This window comes from Perissodus microlepis, chromosome 20 (assembly GCF_051167445.1).
Source record: "Perissodus microlepis isolate ML-2025 ecotype Zambia chromosome 20, ASM5116744v1, whole genome shotgun sequence".
Lineage (NCBI taxonomy): Eukaryota > Metazoa > Chordata > Actinopteri > Cichliformes > Cichlidae > Perissodus > Perissodus microlepis.
Genome location: NC_140480.1, coordinates 26910360 through 26923403, shown reverse-complemented (window position 1 = coordinate 26923403; position 13044 = coordinate 26910360). Strand labels below are relative to the sequence as shown.

The 13044-nt window shown below is 41.2% G+C and overlaps 1 protein-coding gene across 3 annotated transcripts in view; it reads left to right on the top strand.

Annotated features, from left to right (window-relative positions):
• The window catches only part of magixb (MAGI family member, X-linked b), a 50859-nt gene that overhangs the window by 4496 nt on the left and 33319 nt on the right, over window positions 1-13044 (top strand). For all 3 annotated transcript variants that reach the window (XM_084917090.1, XM_084917089.1, XM_084917091.1), the window contains exons 2-3: window positions 9131-9420; window positions 11188-11304. In XM_084917090.1, the coding sequence (XP_084773216.1) occupies window positions 9141-9420; window positions 11188-11304 (397 nt within the window). In that variant the 5' untranslated portion in view covers window positions 9131-9140. The remainder of the gene's footprint in view (window positions 1-9130; window positions 9421-11187; window positions 11305-13044) is intronic.

The window sequence follows — 13044 nt, the reverse complement described above, 5'->3', positions numbered from 1 at the left end:
TCACCACAGGTGTCGTGAGCTGAACATAAAAAACATCAAATAACTTTTTTGGTGGGCTCAACAGACCAAACTCTTTTCATTTAGAACATAAATGATTAGGTGACTAATCAATAAGTCAATCAGGAGAAAGGTAATCAGAAACTATGCAGAGTAGGGTCACTCAGTCAAGGAAAACCTTGAACTCCTGACCCACAGTGAGAGGATCTGGCTCTGTTATGCAATGGGATGTATAATAATACTTGGATGGTTTGGGTTCACATGTACGTCTAGTGGAAGGGCCAGTACAAATCAATATATATCCATAAAAAGGCACAAGGGGTCACTGAGGGACTTAATGATTATGAAAATGATGTGGATCAATCAATGCTATGGCCTTCGCTGTCACCAGATCTTAACCCGAGCGAACACCTGTGGAAAATTTTGAACTGATGTGTCCCTCCGTCACCACCATCAAAACACCAATGAGGAAATATTTTTTGGGAGAATGATTCACAAAGGCTTTCATTTACATCTCCTGGAGAATCAGTCGAGGGAGTTCTGAAGCTGTTCCGGTGCTGCTTGAAGGCCAAATACCTCATACCTCACACATTATATTGGGTTTTATTTGTCACCCTTTTGTATACAGTAGTAATGCATAGCTACAAATGTTACACGTCTTCCTTTAACATGTCAGTGCTACTGTTTTGACTCCAGAATCCACCTGTAGCAAAGAGTCTTACTTCATTTGTTCTTTTCCTCACTCATCCACACCTCACCTCCCTTACCTCACTTCCTGTCCTGGTTTCCTCACTACTGATTGGCTCCCGTGTTCCTTTGTTGCTCAACTGAATTCACCTGCTCACATTATATAAGGTCTGCACTCACTCTTTTCACTCCCATATGTGACGGCAGCTTAGGTGAGTTAATTTTGTTCTTCTTCTGAGTACAATGTGTAGATTTTTAAGTCTGTCATTTCATTTAGTGTAACCTTATTTTATCTCGTCAGAAAGAATCAGTCAATGTGTCTCAATCACTCGTTTAGTTAAAATACTTTAGATATAAAGTAAAATAAATCTAAAACACATGGACAATCATGGCTGTGTTCTTTGCATTCTGATAACCGTTTCCTTTTAACCTGCTAATTAACTCTCTAACCTGTAGTCTCCAGGAAATCTCTGAGGAATGCTGGAAACGTTCCTCAGAGATTTTGGCTCTTATTGACATGATAGCATCACACAGTTGCCAGCTGCACATCCATGATTATACTGTAATCTCCCGTTTCACCACATCCCAAAGGTGGTCTATTGGATTGAGATCTGGTGACTGTGGACGCCATTTGAGTAAAGGGGACTCATTGTCATGTTCAAGAAATCAGTTTTAGATCATCTGAGATTTGTGACGCGTGACTTGTTATCCTACTGGACACAGCTGTCAGAAGGCACTTTCTCCATAAAGGGATGACCATGTCCAGTATTAGTACTCAGGTGGGCTGTGGCATTTAAATGTTGCTCAACTGGTACTAAGGGCCCAGAGTGTGCCAAAAAAGAATCTCCTACAATATTCTACAACCAAAATCCTGAAAAACGGATAGAAATCAGGAAGCTTTTATGCTGTTTATAACAAATCTTTACCCCATCATCTGAATGACACAGCATAAAGTGAGGCTCATCAGATCTGGCAACATTTGCCCAAACTTTTTTTGTACAATTTTCTGTGAGCCCATATGAACTGTAGTCTTAGTTTCCACCTCGTAGCTTGCAGGAGTTGCACCTGATGTGGTCTAGTGCCCCTTTAGCCCATCTGCTTCACAGTTTGACGTGTGTTCAGCGATGTCTTCTACATACCTTGGTTTTACTGAGTGGTTACTGTTGCCTATCAGCTTGAGGCAGTCTGGCCATTGTCCTCTAACCTCTGACATAAACAAGGCATTTTCACCCAGAGAACTGCTGCTTACTGGATATTTCCTTTTTTTTTCAAAAATCCCAGAAATTGATGTGTGGAAAAAATCCCAGTAGATCCGCAATTGCTGAAATACTTAGAACAGCCCCTCTGGCAACGACCACACCACTTTTAAGTCCTTTAAATCTTCCTCACTCTGATGCTCAGTTTGAACTTCATAACATTATTAGGTCTGCCTAAGTGCACTCAGTTGATGCCTTGTGATTAGCTAATTCATTCATTTGATACTACAAGTATACCTAATAAAGTGGCAGTGAGTGTATTAGGAAGTGCTGAGCTTGGAGCTTTGATGTTGAACACTAACTAGAGCTGCCGTCTGACTGAAATGTCAGACATCATGCTGGGCCTTTGTTGTTGTTTTTACATTTTACAGATTTAGAAGTTGATGCAATATTTGGAAAAATAAGCAGGAGATTAAATGATTATGAAAATAATTAATGTAACACTTAATTCAATTTAAAGTCATGAGAAATAAATTAGCAGGAAATCCTAACACATGAAACAAGGATCAAAAATTATTTGACTTTGTTCCTTTTTCATCTGTTTACTGTACCTTCTCTGGATTATCTAATCAGCAATAGTAAAAACACTGTTTCTGCTTCAGTGTCACGCAGTGTCATGAATGTCAGTGGACATTTATTATAGCCGTTTCAAAGGTTTGATGTGGAGCAATAGTGTTGTTGGTCAGTAATTATTATGTAATGCACAGTCATGCTGACTGTCTTATGCAGAGTTGTATAAAAACAAACAAACCCTCTCTTATTGTTTTGTTGTTGTGTTCTGTTTATTCATTGCCAGCATTTGCAGAGAGACCAACAAATGGAGCGCTTAGGCATGCTGGTCACATTCTAGCTGACAAAACACAAAGTCAGTTCATCAATATCCACCGGAATTTACATTTAGGAAAGACAACTGTTCGTCGCCTTGCATTTCAGCGAGCATGCATGAAATACAAAATAAGCTTACATAAATTCAAAGAGCATTGTAGCTGAGCTAATTGCCCAGGCTAATTTCATTACTGGAGGCTCCATTTAGAGCTGCAACAAAATGTGGACAGCAGAGCAAGCGTGACTCCACCAAGTCAAAGCAACCAAGAAGCTTTTATGAGCACATACTAGTTCTGCTGCTTCGTGAAGCAGCAGGACAACAATTAATGACGTGAAGATTTAAAATGAGATGATTAAACTGGGGAGAGCAGCGTTTGATTAGAGCAATGACTCAGAGGCAAAACGCTGATTGCGTTAAAAGTTTCTCATCTTTGGAAGAAGTTGAACAAACTCTGCTTTTGTCAAAGCTGATTATGTCAGAGAGTGATCTACAAGCTGAGAGACGGCTTTGATGGGGATGAGGGCCGGCATCTAGATAGACATCAGGAACATGTGGAGAATCACGAGAGCTGACAGTCGCTGCTTTCCCCATAAAGCTGGACCTCTATTATCGATACAGGCAGACTTTGAGAATAGGTGTTGAGGTGCCAAAACGAAGGTTAAATTCATTGCTAACAGCTGTGTGGTCAATAAAACTGTTTTAAGTGCTGTTTTGAATGGAAGTCTGTGCACCCTGGCTTCGCCCTGCTGGATAAATCTGTCACGACAAGATGTTCTTGTTTTGCTGGCCTCACCAGAGACACTTTTTACCGAGCAATTCAATTATTCACCCGTCTTAACTGATGTGTTTTGCTTACACCTGTGGGGTTTTTTTTTTTCTTCTTGAAGGTCTTTCAAGACATCGTCCGGCCCAATGTCAAGTGCTATTCCCTCTTGTCCTTGCTTCGTTGCTTCAAGTTGACTTTGAATTATTGAGCTCCATGGCAAAACTCATCTCTGTAACTTTAATAAATTAACACCCTCGAGATCCAACCTGAAATAACCGCTAAGTTAATTTGTCGTGTAATAAAAATATTCTGATCATGACTATGAACTGCCAGGGGTAAAATGGCCTTTTAGACTAATCACTGTAAAGGATTTTGTTACCTATAAATGCAGCTTTTTGCACTGCTGTTTCAGAAGGTGTTATTATATTGTGTTGAGGCTTAAAGTGCACTTTCACTTTCTTTTATTGGAAAAATAACTATTGTGGTTAATTAGCTAAGAACGACAAATGTTCTGTGGATAATGAGTGCTCATGTAGTTCAGGGCAAAAAGACATTTTCATACAGAAATCTGTGAGGCACAGCTGTTTGTGTTATACACTGACTCGTAGCCTCTAGCACATGCACTGTAGTTTCTGAATAAACAGATATGATGAGGAAAAAAATGGGCACTAAGAATAGACTAAATCAAGGAGTTGTGTGTTTTGCCCCTGACAGATCACTGTGGGGGTTGAAATTACACTGAAAGGCAGAGGTTGCAAACTATAGAGATCCTCACTGGTGCAGAGGAAGTCAGTGAAACAGGATATGTATTGGTCAGCTCTTTTCTGACCTAAAGGTCAGGAATCTCTATAGCGCATTCTTTTTATAGGCTTAGATATCCGTGACCCTGCATATTGTTCAGTCTATGTAATTCATGCTCTCAGAATGGCTTTACTTATAGCAGTGCTAGTGGGGCAATTACTTTGGTCCATATTAAGCTCATAACTGTGTAATGAATTGCTATTAAATTATGTACAGGCAATTACAGCCCCCAGTGGATGAATCCTACTGTCTTCCATGTCACTATTTGATGTGTTTCATAGTGGAAAGATACTATATTGACAAAAGCATTGGACCACACCTTTTTATCTTTTAATTCAGGTGTTTTTAGTTCCATTGTATAAAAATAAAATGTATAAAATCAAGTATAAATCAAAATCAAACACCTAGCCATGCAGTCTGCCTTCACAAAATTTTGTCACTGATTATTTTAAAGAATGTCACCGCTGCAACAAATTTGTGAAATTTCTTTCCTCATAGATAGTCAATGACTTACTAAGTGGTGTTATTGCAAAGTCGAAGCGTGAGTCTTGAAGTAGCAGAGCTTTGACATCATAGAATTCCAAACTTCTTCTGACATTAACATCAGCACAAAAACTGCGCACTGGGTGCTTCATAACATAGGTTTCCATGTTCAAGCAGCTCCAGTAGGTGTAACGTGAAGGTAACTTGGTTCCTGTTTCCTTATAGTGTACCTCTTGATTGATTTGGCATTAAGTACACAGATTTATGTTTCCACAGGATCAGCTTCATTAGTCTTACAACTTTAGTGATACATGTCTGACATGCCTGTGCAGGTTCTCAGTCATCCAGCTCATGGTAGTCCAAGGAGCTTGGAAAGAAAACGGCTGGACTTCTTTAAGTTTCGTTCAAGCAACTTAATGAAGTCCAGTCACTCTCTTTCCAAGCTCCTTAGACTTTAGTGATTCACTTTTTATTTGTCAACATCTTAAAACTAATATTTAATAATTTAATATTTCAATTAGTCCTGTGTTTATGGTTTGGGCCCAAATCCTTGCAAAACTGCTGGGATCCCTTTTACTGCTCTTTATTTGATAAGATGGTTGATAAGATCAAGAACAAGGTAGAAACTACAGCTGTTATCTCTCAGCATGTTGCCATGCTTATTGGGAACATGTGGCTGACTTTAGCTTAAAACACAGTCACATTGCTTCTAGCAGAGCTGCATATTTTTAGGTTTGTTTTGAATCAGCATGAGAGGATGATTAAGAGCTCATCATTTTCATCTCATAATCAGTTCAAGCAGTCACGTATTGCGATTTTGATCAAAGGAAATTTCATACGACACAAAATCTAATTAGTATTTCAGAAAATTCATTCATGTTTTCATACAATAGGCTAAAGGCAATATCACCTCTTGGGTTGTGTTCTCCTTTTGAAGCCTATTTTGTAGCATTATGGCCATTGCCATCTTGGATTTTTGGAACCAAAAATAAATATATGTGAATCAGAAAGTGGAATGCTAAGTTACTGGTTAATGCTTGGCAACCGCTGTCTGTTAATTAATGCTAAACAACATACATGTAAACTGCTAGAATTTAACACACTAAAACTGAAGAAACAGCTTCCTGGATGTTGCTGAGGTGGCACTGCAGACTATTTAAAACATGGACGAAGTTGCATTGATAACATCTATTGGTTTGTAAAGTCCTATTTTGCCAGCGCATGCTCATATAGTAGCCATTTGTCAATCAAATCCATCAAAATGAGCATCATAGCGTACTATGCCAAACTCATTAGGAAAGTGATTACTGAGCTGAGGGCAATTTTCCATAGGAGCATGCAGACTTCTTTGTGCAACTAGTGGTCATCAGAGATAATCCAGGTTTAAAAGACTTCCACACAGGCTTCACATTTAGGCCCAGAAGCTATCTTGATCTTTCATATACAGTCTTTGGGAGACCATTATTGCACTGCTATCCTAGTTAACATCCAGCTCTGGCTTTAAACCTTATCACTTAACATAGTTTAAACAGGTCAGTAATTTAAAAAAGGGGAAAGAAATCAGTCATTACAGTTGACATAAAGGTGGAAATTAGCTATGGAGACTAAATGAAATTTCTGCTCTGTCGTTTATTTTAACATGGAAGTCCATGTAGATTGGTTCTTTCTTCCTCTTTCAGTTTTTAAAAACTTGCCATTCAAGGAATTGCAATTCATGCCACTCCTGTATTAGCTTAATTTTCAGCTATGTGGAGTAACTGATTTATACAGATATGGTCTGATACAGGTAAGATCATCATATTCAAAATTATATTAAATGCAAACAAATGATTTCTTAGTAATCTATTAAATCTAACATGATAAGCGTAGATGCGTAGAGTCAGTAGCCCTTGCTCCTCCCCAGGCTTGATGACAATGTGTTTTTAATGAACATGGTAAGATGAGCGTGCAGGGCCAGTTTGTAGTGTCAACACCAACAGCAGGGAGAGAGAGAGAGTGTCAGAGTGTGTGTCTGCAGCGGGACGAGTCAGGCTTCAACAACCTGACAGGCTGTGGCTCATTAAACCCCCATCAGACGCAGGAGGTCAAGACAACAACTACATCTCAGGCAACACACGTTAGGCAGAAACACAATGCGACTGTGTAGTTCCAACAGAATACTGCTTTATACCTATGAGTGGTTTTATTTTAAGCTTTTTAATCTTTACTGTTGAGACGTTCCCAGAAATCTTTAGATAAATCATGAAAAGACCAACGGCTTATAGACTTATTATTCAGGGACGATGCAGATGTTGTGTACAATATGATTAAATGGGAAAAAGTTGCTTTTGTTTGTATTCTGGCCTCACGCCACCCTTAATGCACGCTGTATTGCTGTGTTTTCTGTGTGGGCGGATGGCTGGCTGACTTCGGAGAAGCAGGTCGACAGTGTAGCTGCAGAAGGTTTCACAGTGGGGTAGAGAGAGGGACTGGGGGCACTGTTTGGCAAGACTGAAGCGATAAGCATAATTTCAGGCTGAAATATGCTGGCATAAACAACGCTACTTGTTTGATTGTGTTTAATTCAAGTGTGCTTGAACAACAGTGGCAGGCTGTTGTTCTAGAAAGAAATGTGTGTTTTGGGGTTCAACTATTTCTCTAGTTTTGACTCATGTTGCCTGAGCTGAAGTCCTGCAAGGTCAAATAAGTGAGTCCTACACCAGCCCTCAGGCAGGGTGGCGCCTCTCGATCTCCATCTGACCTCTGCTTTTCCCTTTTTCTCTCCTCTCCTGTTACTCACTGAGTGCACTGCAAAAACACAAACAACCCATCTGTATTTCTGGGTTTCATGGTTCTGTTTTTTATAATTCAATCTTATAAAAAAAAACACACACACCAGGGACCTCCCTTCTTTAACTGAGCAGCAGCAGAGGATGGAAGAGGATCTCTGTCAGATCTGCAAGTCGATTTGCCAGTCAGCTGGAAAGGATTAGAAATATCCTGTCCTTCTCTCACTCTTTGAAGCAGACTTATTAGGTCTGTTGGGTCAGAGGACCCTAGGGCCTCCCTACTAGCTCTGGGTCTGGTGCTGTGCATGTTAACCCTGCCTAGCCAGGGGTCACCACAGCCTTTTAAGAGGATTGCATCTTGGTGAAGTGTAATGGCTTATTTCCTGGCCACACTGGAAGTGGAAATCAGTAGTATCCATTTGGGATATTGTATTTAAGCAAAATTGACTTAGTGGAGGTGTTCCAAAGTAAGTAAGAAATATTCTTAATTGTGTTTGATGAGAATATTGATATCACCATCATGTTGCTATGGTAATTATGAAGCCTGAGCCGGGGGGTAGGTAGCTTAACTTAGCATAAAGACTGGAAACTGAGGGCAAAAGCCTGCCAAACGCTGCCCAAAGGAAATTGAATCTGCCTGCCTGACTTCTAAAGCTTTTATTCCACACATCGTTTGTCTTTTTGATTGTGATATAGTGCCTTGTGTGGCTCTGTCTTACCGTGTATTAAGGTGACAATGCTGCTCTGATAATGTCAGAGGAACATGTCTGTTCTCTGGCAGTGCAGCTGTCACATCAGGAACGACTCAAACAAATCTTCACCGTGCCAGCTACATCCTCCTGCACCCTCCCACCCCACCCCAACACACAGCTGCTCTCCAGGAAATGTGTTTTAACAAAAAAACAACAACCCAAAACTGTATTTCAGTACAGCTTTGCCTTATTATTTCTCTTCTTTACCGTAACCAGCTGCCATTAGTGGACAAAACATCACCCTAGCAGAGCGTAGCAGAATCTATCCATGGGAAAATAAATGGCGTGGTTATTGATGATCTAGAAAACGTATGGATAAAGACAAGTATGTGAAAATGGATTCTCATACCTCCATCAAACTCACACTCGATTTTCCCATGTGACTGTGGCTGTGCACTCATGGCCGTGCTGCCTGTTTACACATAAATAAAACGTCAGCCAAGAGCACAGTGAGCATGAGGGAAAGTTTCTCTCAGTCTTTTGGCTGGACAGTCATTTGGCTGTTGTGTTGTTGTATGTTTGCATAAAACATAGACACATTTTCCATGTTGTCTCGTTCTTGACTTTCAAGCTGCCATCCTAACCTGTGACGCTAGAATTATTCATGACTCTCTGATGTGAAACGCAGCAACTCCACAGGCAGTAGGCATCTGCAAACTGACAAAGGTTAAATAACATGAAGTCACAGGTTCTTTCTCTTCCTTGTTATGTAACCGACACTTTTCCCCCTCCTTTTTTTTATTGTCTGATGCCTTCTGCTCGCTCACTAAACACCCGTTTCCTTTTCTCAACAGTTCATTTGCCATGTCTAAGTCGGCGGTGAAGAAGCTGCACTGGCGTTCAAAGGTGCTAGACAGCTTTGTACCTCTGCAAGGTTCGTCGGGAGAGCTGGGGATCGCCATCGGTGGAGGAGCAGATTATGGAGAGTTTCCCTTTGTCACGTCAGCCCCGGGTGGTGGCCTCACTGTGGGTGACATCATCCTAGAGATTGGGGGAACACCAGTTTTAGGGATGACATTAGGAGATGTCCGTGGTATCCTCAACTCTTGCCCCCATCCTATCCGCATCAAAACTGTGTCACCAGGTATGACTCAGCACCCAAAACAGCCAACATATTAGTCTGCAACTCATTTAAATAGATGAGCAAATTATGGGCACAAAGGCGATGAAATGTGTGAACACAGGTCTGCTTTGTTTCTGGTAAGGCCCTTCACATATCTTAATTCTTAATCTGAAATTCCCACACTCTTACTGTAGACAGTTTACAGTGACTTATCACTGTTTATCTTGCACGCCATTGCACTTGTTTCATCTGTCTACACCCAAACAATCTGCTACACTTGCTTCCAAGCTGTCATCCATGATATTCCTGCACAATAACACCCTCCCTCCCCCGAGCTCTCACACTCCAAATCGTCGGTCTGTAGTGTTCTGCTCTGCTGATTTGTGCTTGTCAATTATGTCGAGAGGACTGGTTAACATGTGGGTAGGAGTTCAAAATGTTTGATGACACATGACAAGAGTGTGGCAATCGAGTTGCCTGTCACTCGTAGTGGGGCCTTGATGTTTAGAACAGGGGGCTGGGGGAACGGATGTCTTTGTCGGCTGCGGACAGAACGATATGTCACCAAAGTGTCACCTGACTGCACCTCCCGATGGCCTTGCTCGCTAGATTGATGGGCGATTTGGCCACAGAGGCGTAAATGGGGACCTTTGCTCCTGGTCGCTCTGCTACCGGTAGATCCATTATCATTTCTGAAGTCTGCCTGGTCCTCTCTGTGCAGCTTGACTGCATGTGGTGTGGACAGTGATGGATGATCTGATGCTTTGGGTTTCTGTACCACACCTCCTCTGCTACTCCTACTACTACAACTCCCTCTGCTCCTGCCTCGGAATACTGACATCAGGCTACAGTCCCGAGAGGAAGCAAGCATTAATGCTGCAGAGAGAAAACAAAGAGCAGTGATGCCACACAAATCGAAAATACCCAACTTTAAAATTTCATTCTGTGGTTTTGATGACAGCAAAGCTCCAGAAAATCTTCTTTGCATTGCTGTTATTCCTGGCTTCAGACATATGCTTAAACACTGTCAGTTCATTCAGTTCAGATTTGAATTTTGCTCTTCAGCAGACTAGAAAATAGCAGCTGTTTCGTAACATCACGAACAAAGCCGCCATTTCTCCCAAAGGGCGGCAGGCTAGATTCATTTCCCTTTACAGGCAGCAGCCATATGTGACCAGTCATATGTACATGCTGCCTCCACTAATAAAGTTATATCACTGATCCTCTGTAAATTCTGCCTGCTCCTAGGCAGAACCACTGTAACAGCCAGTATGGATAGGGGGTGACAGGAGTGTGGATGGCTCGGCGACAGCCTTCAGGGGAAGCACTGACAGAATGGTCGTCTGTCAGAGTGACAAACAGGAGACACGCTCAGTCCATCCATAACAGCACGCGGCCTGCCATCAAAGGCCGTAAAGCACGCGAGACGATATTAAGAGATCAGAGAGGAAACAAAGCCCCGCTGTGTTGATCGGCTCTGCCTCCTCTGGTGACAGCCTCTACCGTTGTGTCTGGAACAATTAACCTCAGTAGGCTGTTGTAGGTATATGCACGAGGAACTTGGACAGGCACGTTTAATTCTCAGGAGCTACTATGAAGTGATATAGAGACATCAGCAGGCTGTAAAGTACTGGTGTTAAATCCAGCTTGTCTGGAGTAAAGGTTAGCGCTTTAGATAAATTTAAGCATGCATCATCCTACTGTTTATGCTTACTGAGCTGATTTATTTCTTTTTCTCTCTCCTTCCTCATCTCTATGCCAAACTTATTTTATGTGCCCTTCCCTCAGGTCCCACATTGTGTAAGGACCTCAGGTTGTATCTGAGTAAGTGCTTCACACCCGGATCAGTGGACAGCCAACTTCAGCAGGTCATCAGAGAGAACCTCTACCTCCGTGCTGTACCTTGTAAGTCATCTCCTGGGTTTCACTTCTTATCTTTATATCCAGTATTCCTGTATGTATCTTGCCTTTGTATATCTTATCTTGTCTACTGCAGTTTCATCACCTGTGTCCTGATGCTACCATGTGGCATGCCCTAATAGCAAATGTATTGTCTCCAGGTGTAATTCAGTTCATTTCAATGAAATTGTACTGAATTGAATGAAAATACCGATTTATAAGGGCATGTCTCTTTTATTAGTTGCTAATATTTTGTTTTTACACCAGTCTCATTGTTCCTGCCATGTAAACATGATGGTGTTAATTAGCATTTGAGCCAGCAGAATTGCTTTGATCACTTTCTTGTGTCAGTGTATATTTGTATGGAGTTATTTTTTTTATGAAATATTAAACGTTGGCATATGAGAAATACATATATTTTAAATCAGCTTTTAGTAAAGCTGACTGAACTGTAACAGCAACCATTTGTATTGTCACAACACTGAGCCTTTTCCTGAGTGGTAGTCTCATGTTTACAATCCACATCCATAAGCTGTTTGACCGTTTGTTTGGTGGGATATCTAATTCTATTCATGCTTAACAAGTTTTTTCTTTTGTCCTGGTGTTTGCATCATGTCCTGAAAATCAAGCCTGTGGTCTGCAAACGCCGTTTCATTTTGATGCCTATGACTAAAATCAAGCACAATGGCAGCCAAAGGCAGCTAGTTGTAGTGCATCTGTTGCTATCTTAATCCTCTGTAATATGACGTCACTGGAAACAGCCAGAGGATATAACAGCTGAGTAGAGTTTTATCAGAGAAGCTTTGTGTTTTGTTGTATTTTCCTGGCTTTCTTTAATAATATCTTTTTTGTTGTTGTTGTTGTTGTTGCTGGGGGGCTTTTTTTCCTTTATTTTCTTCAGGTGGTAGTGTTAAATATACAACCCACCTCGTGTGTCAGTATTGTTAACCTTGTCGTGGCAGTGTGGAGTTTTGTTGCTAATCTCTCCTTTAGTCCATGAAGTAGGTCATGTGGGACAATCTGCCCCCGCACCACATGACGCACTTGCTGACAGAACAAGGAGCGGTTGAGAAGTGTGTAAAAGAGTTTAAACTGCATCTCTCAGTATACTGCATGCTTATTGTCATTACAGTGTAATTGCAATTTTAGCCACACTCCCTCATTACTTAGCCATGCATCTACACAAGCAGCTGCTCAGGGACTGAATCGCCCAAATTAACATTAAGTCTTTCAGCTGTTTTGTAATGAGAACGGTATCAATAAGGAGGGGATCTTTATATACACAATAAATGGTTGTTAAATGATTTCACACGTTAGTTTGAGAAACAGAGGATTCATATATGTATACCTATACATCCATATTGATTAGATATTGATTTATCACTTGAAACAGTCCAGAGGATCCAAACTTGGCAAACTACCTCCCATCCCTGGGTGCTTTATTTTAGTAAGAGTGACAATAAGGCAGACTCAGCCCCTGCAAGTGCAATCCCCTGACCTGCTGTAGATGACACCACAAAGATGCTGTTCATCTCTTGCTTATAGCAGCATAAGCATCTCCGAACCGATCACATTTCAAATTTGATCACTTGTAGATACGTAGAAGCTGAATTTTCTTCCTTTTTGTTGTTTTTGTACAAGTAGGCAGCTGTGTTTAACAGGAACTTAAAGCTGAAGAGTTTTCATCAGTGGCTCATTGTGGCCCCCTTCAGGATCATGTGCGTGCTCCTACTGCTCCCTCCAACA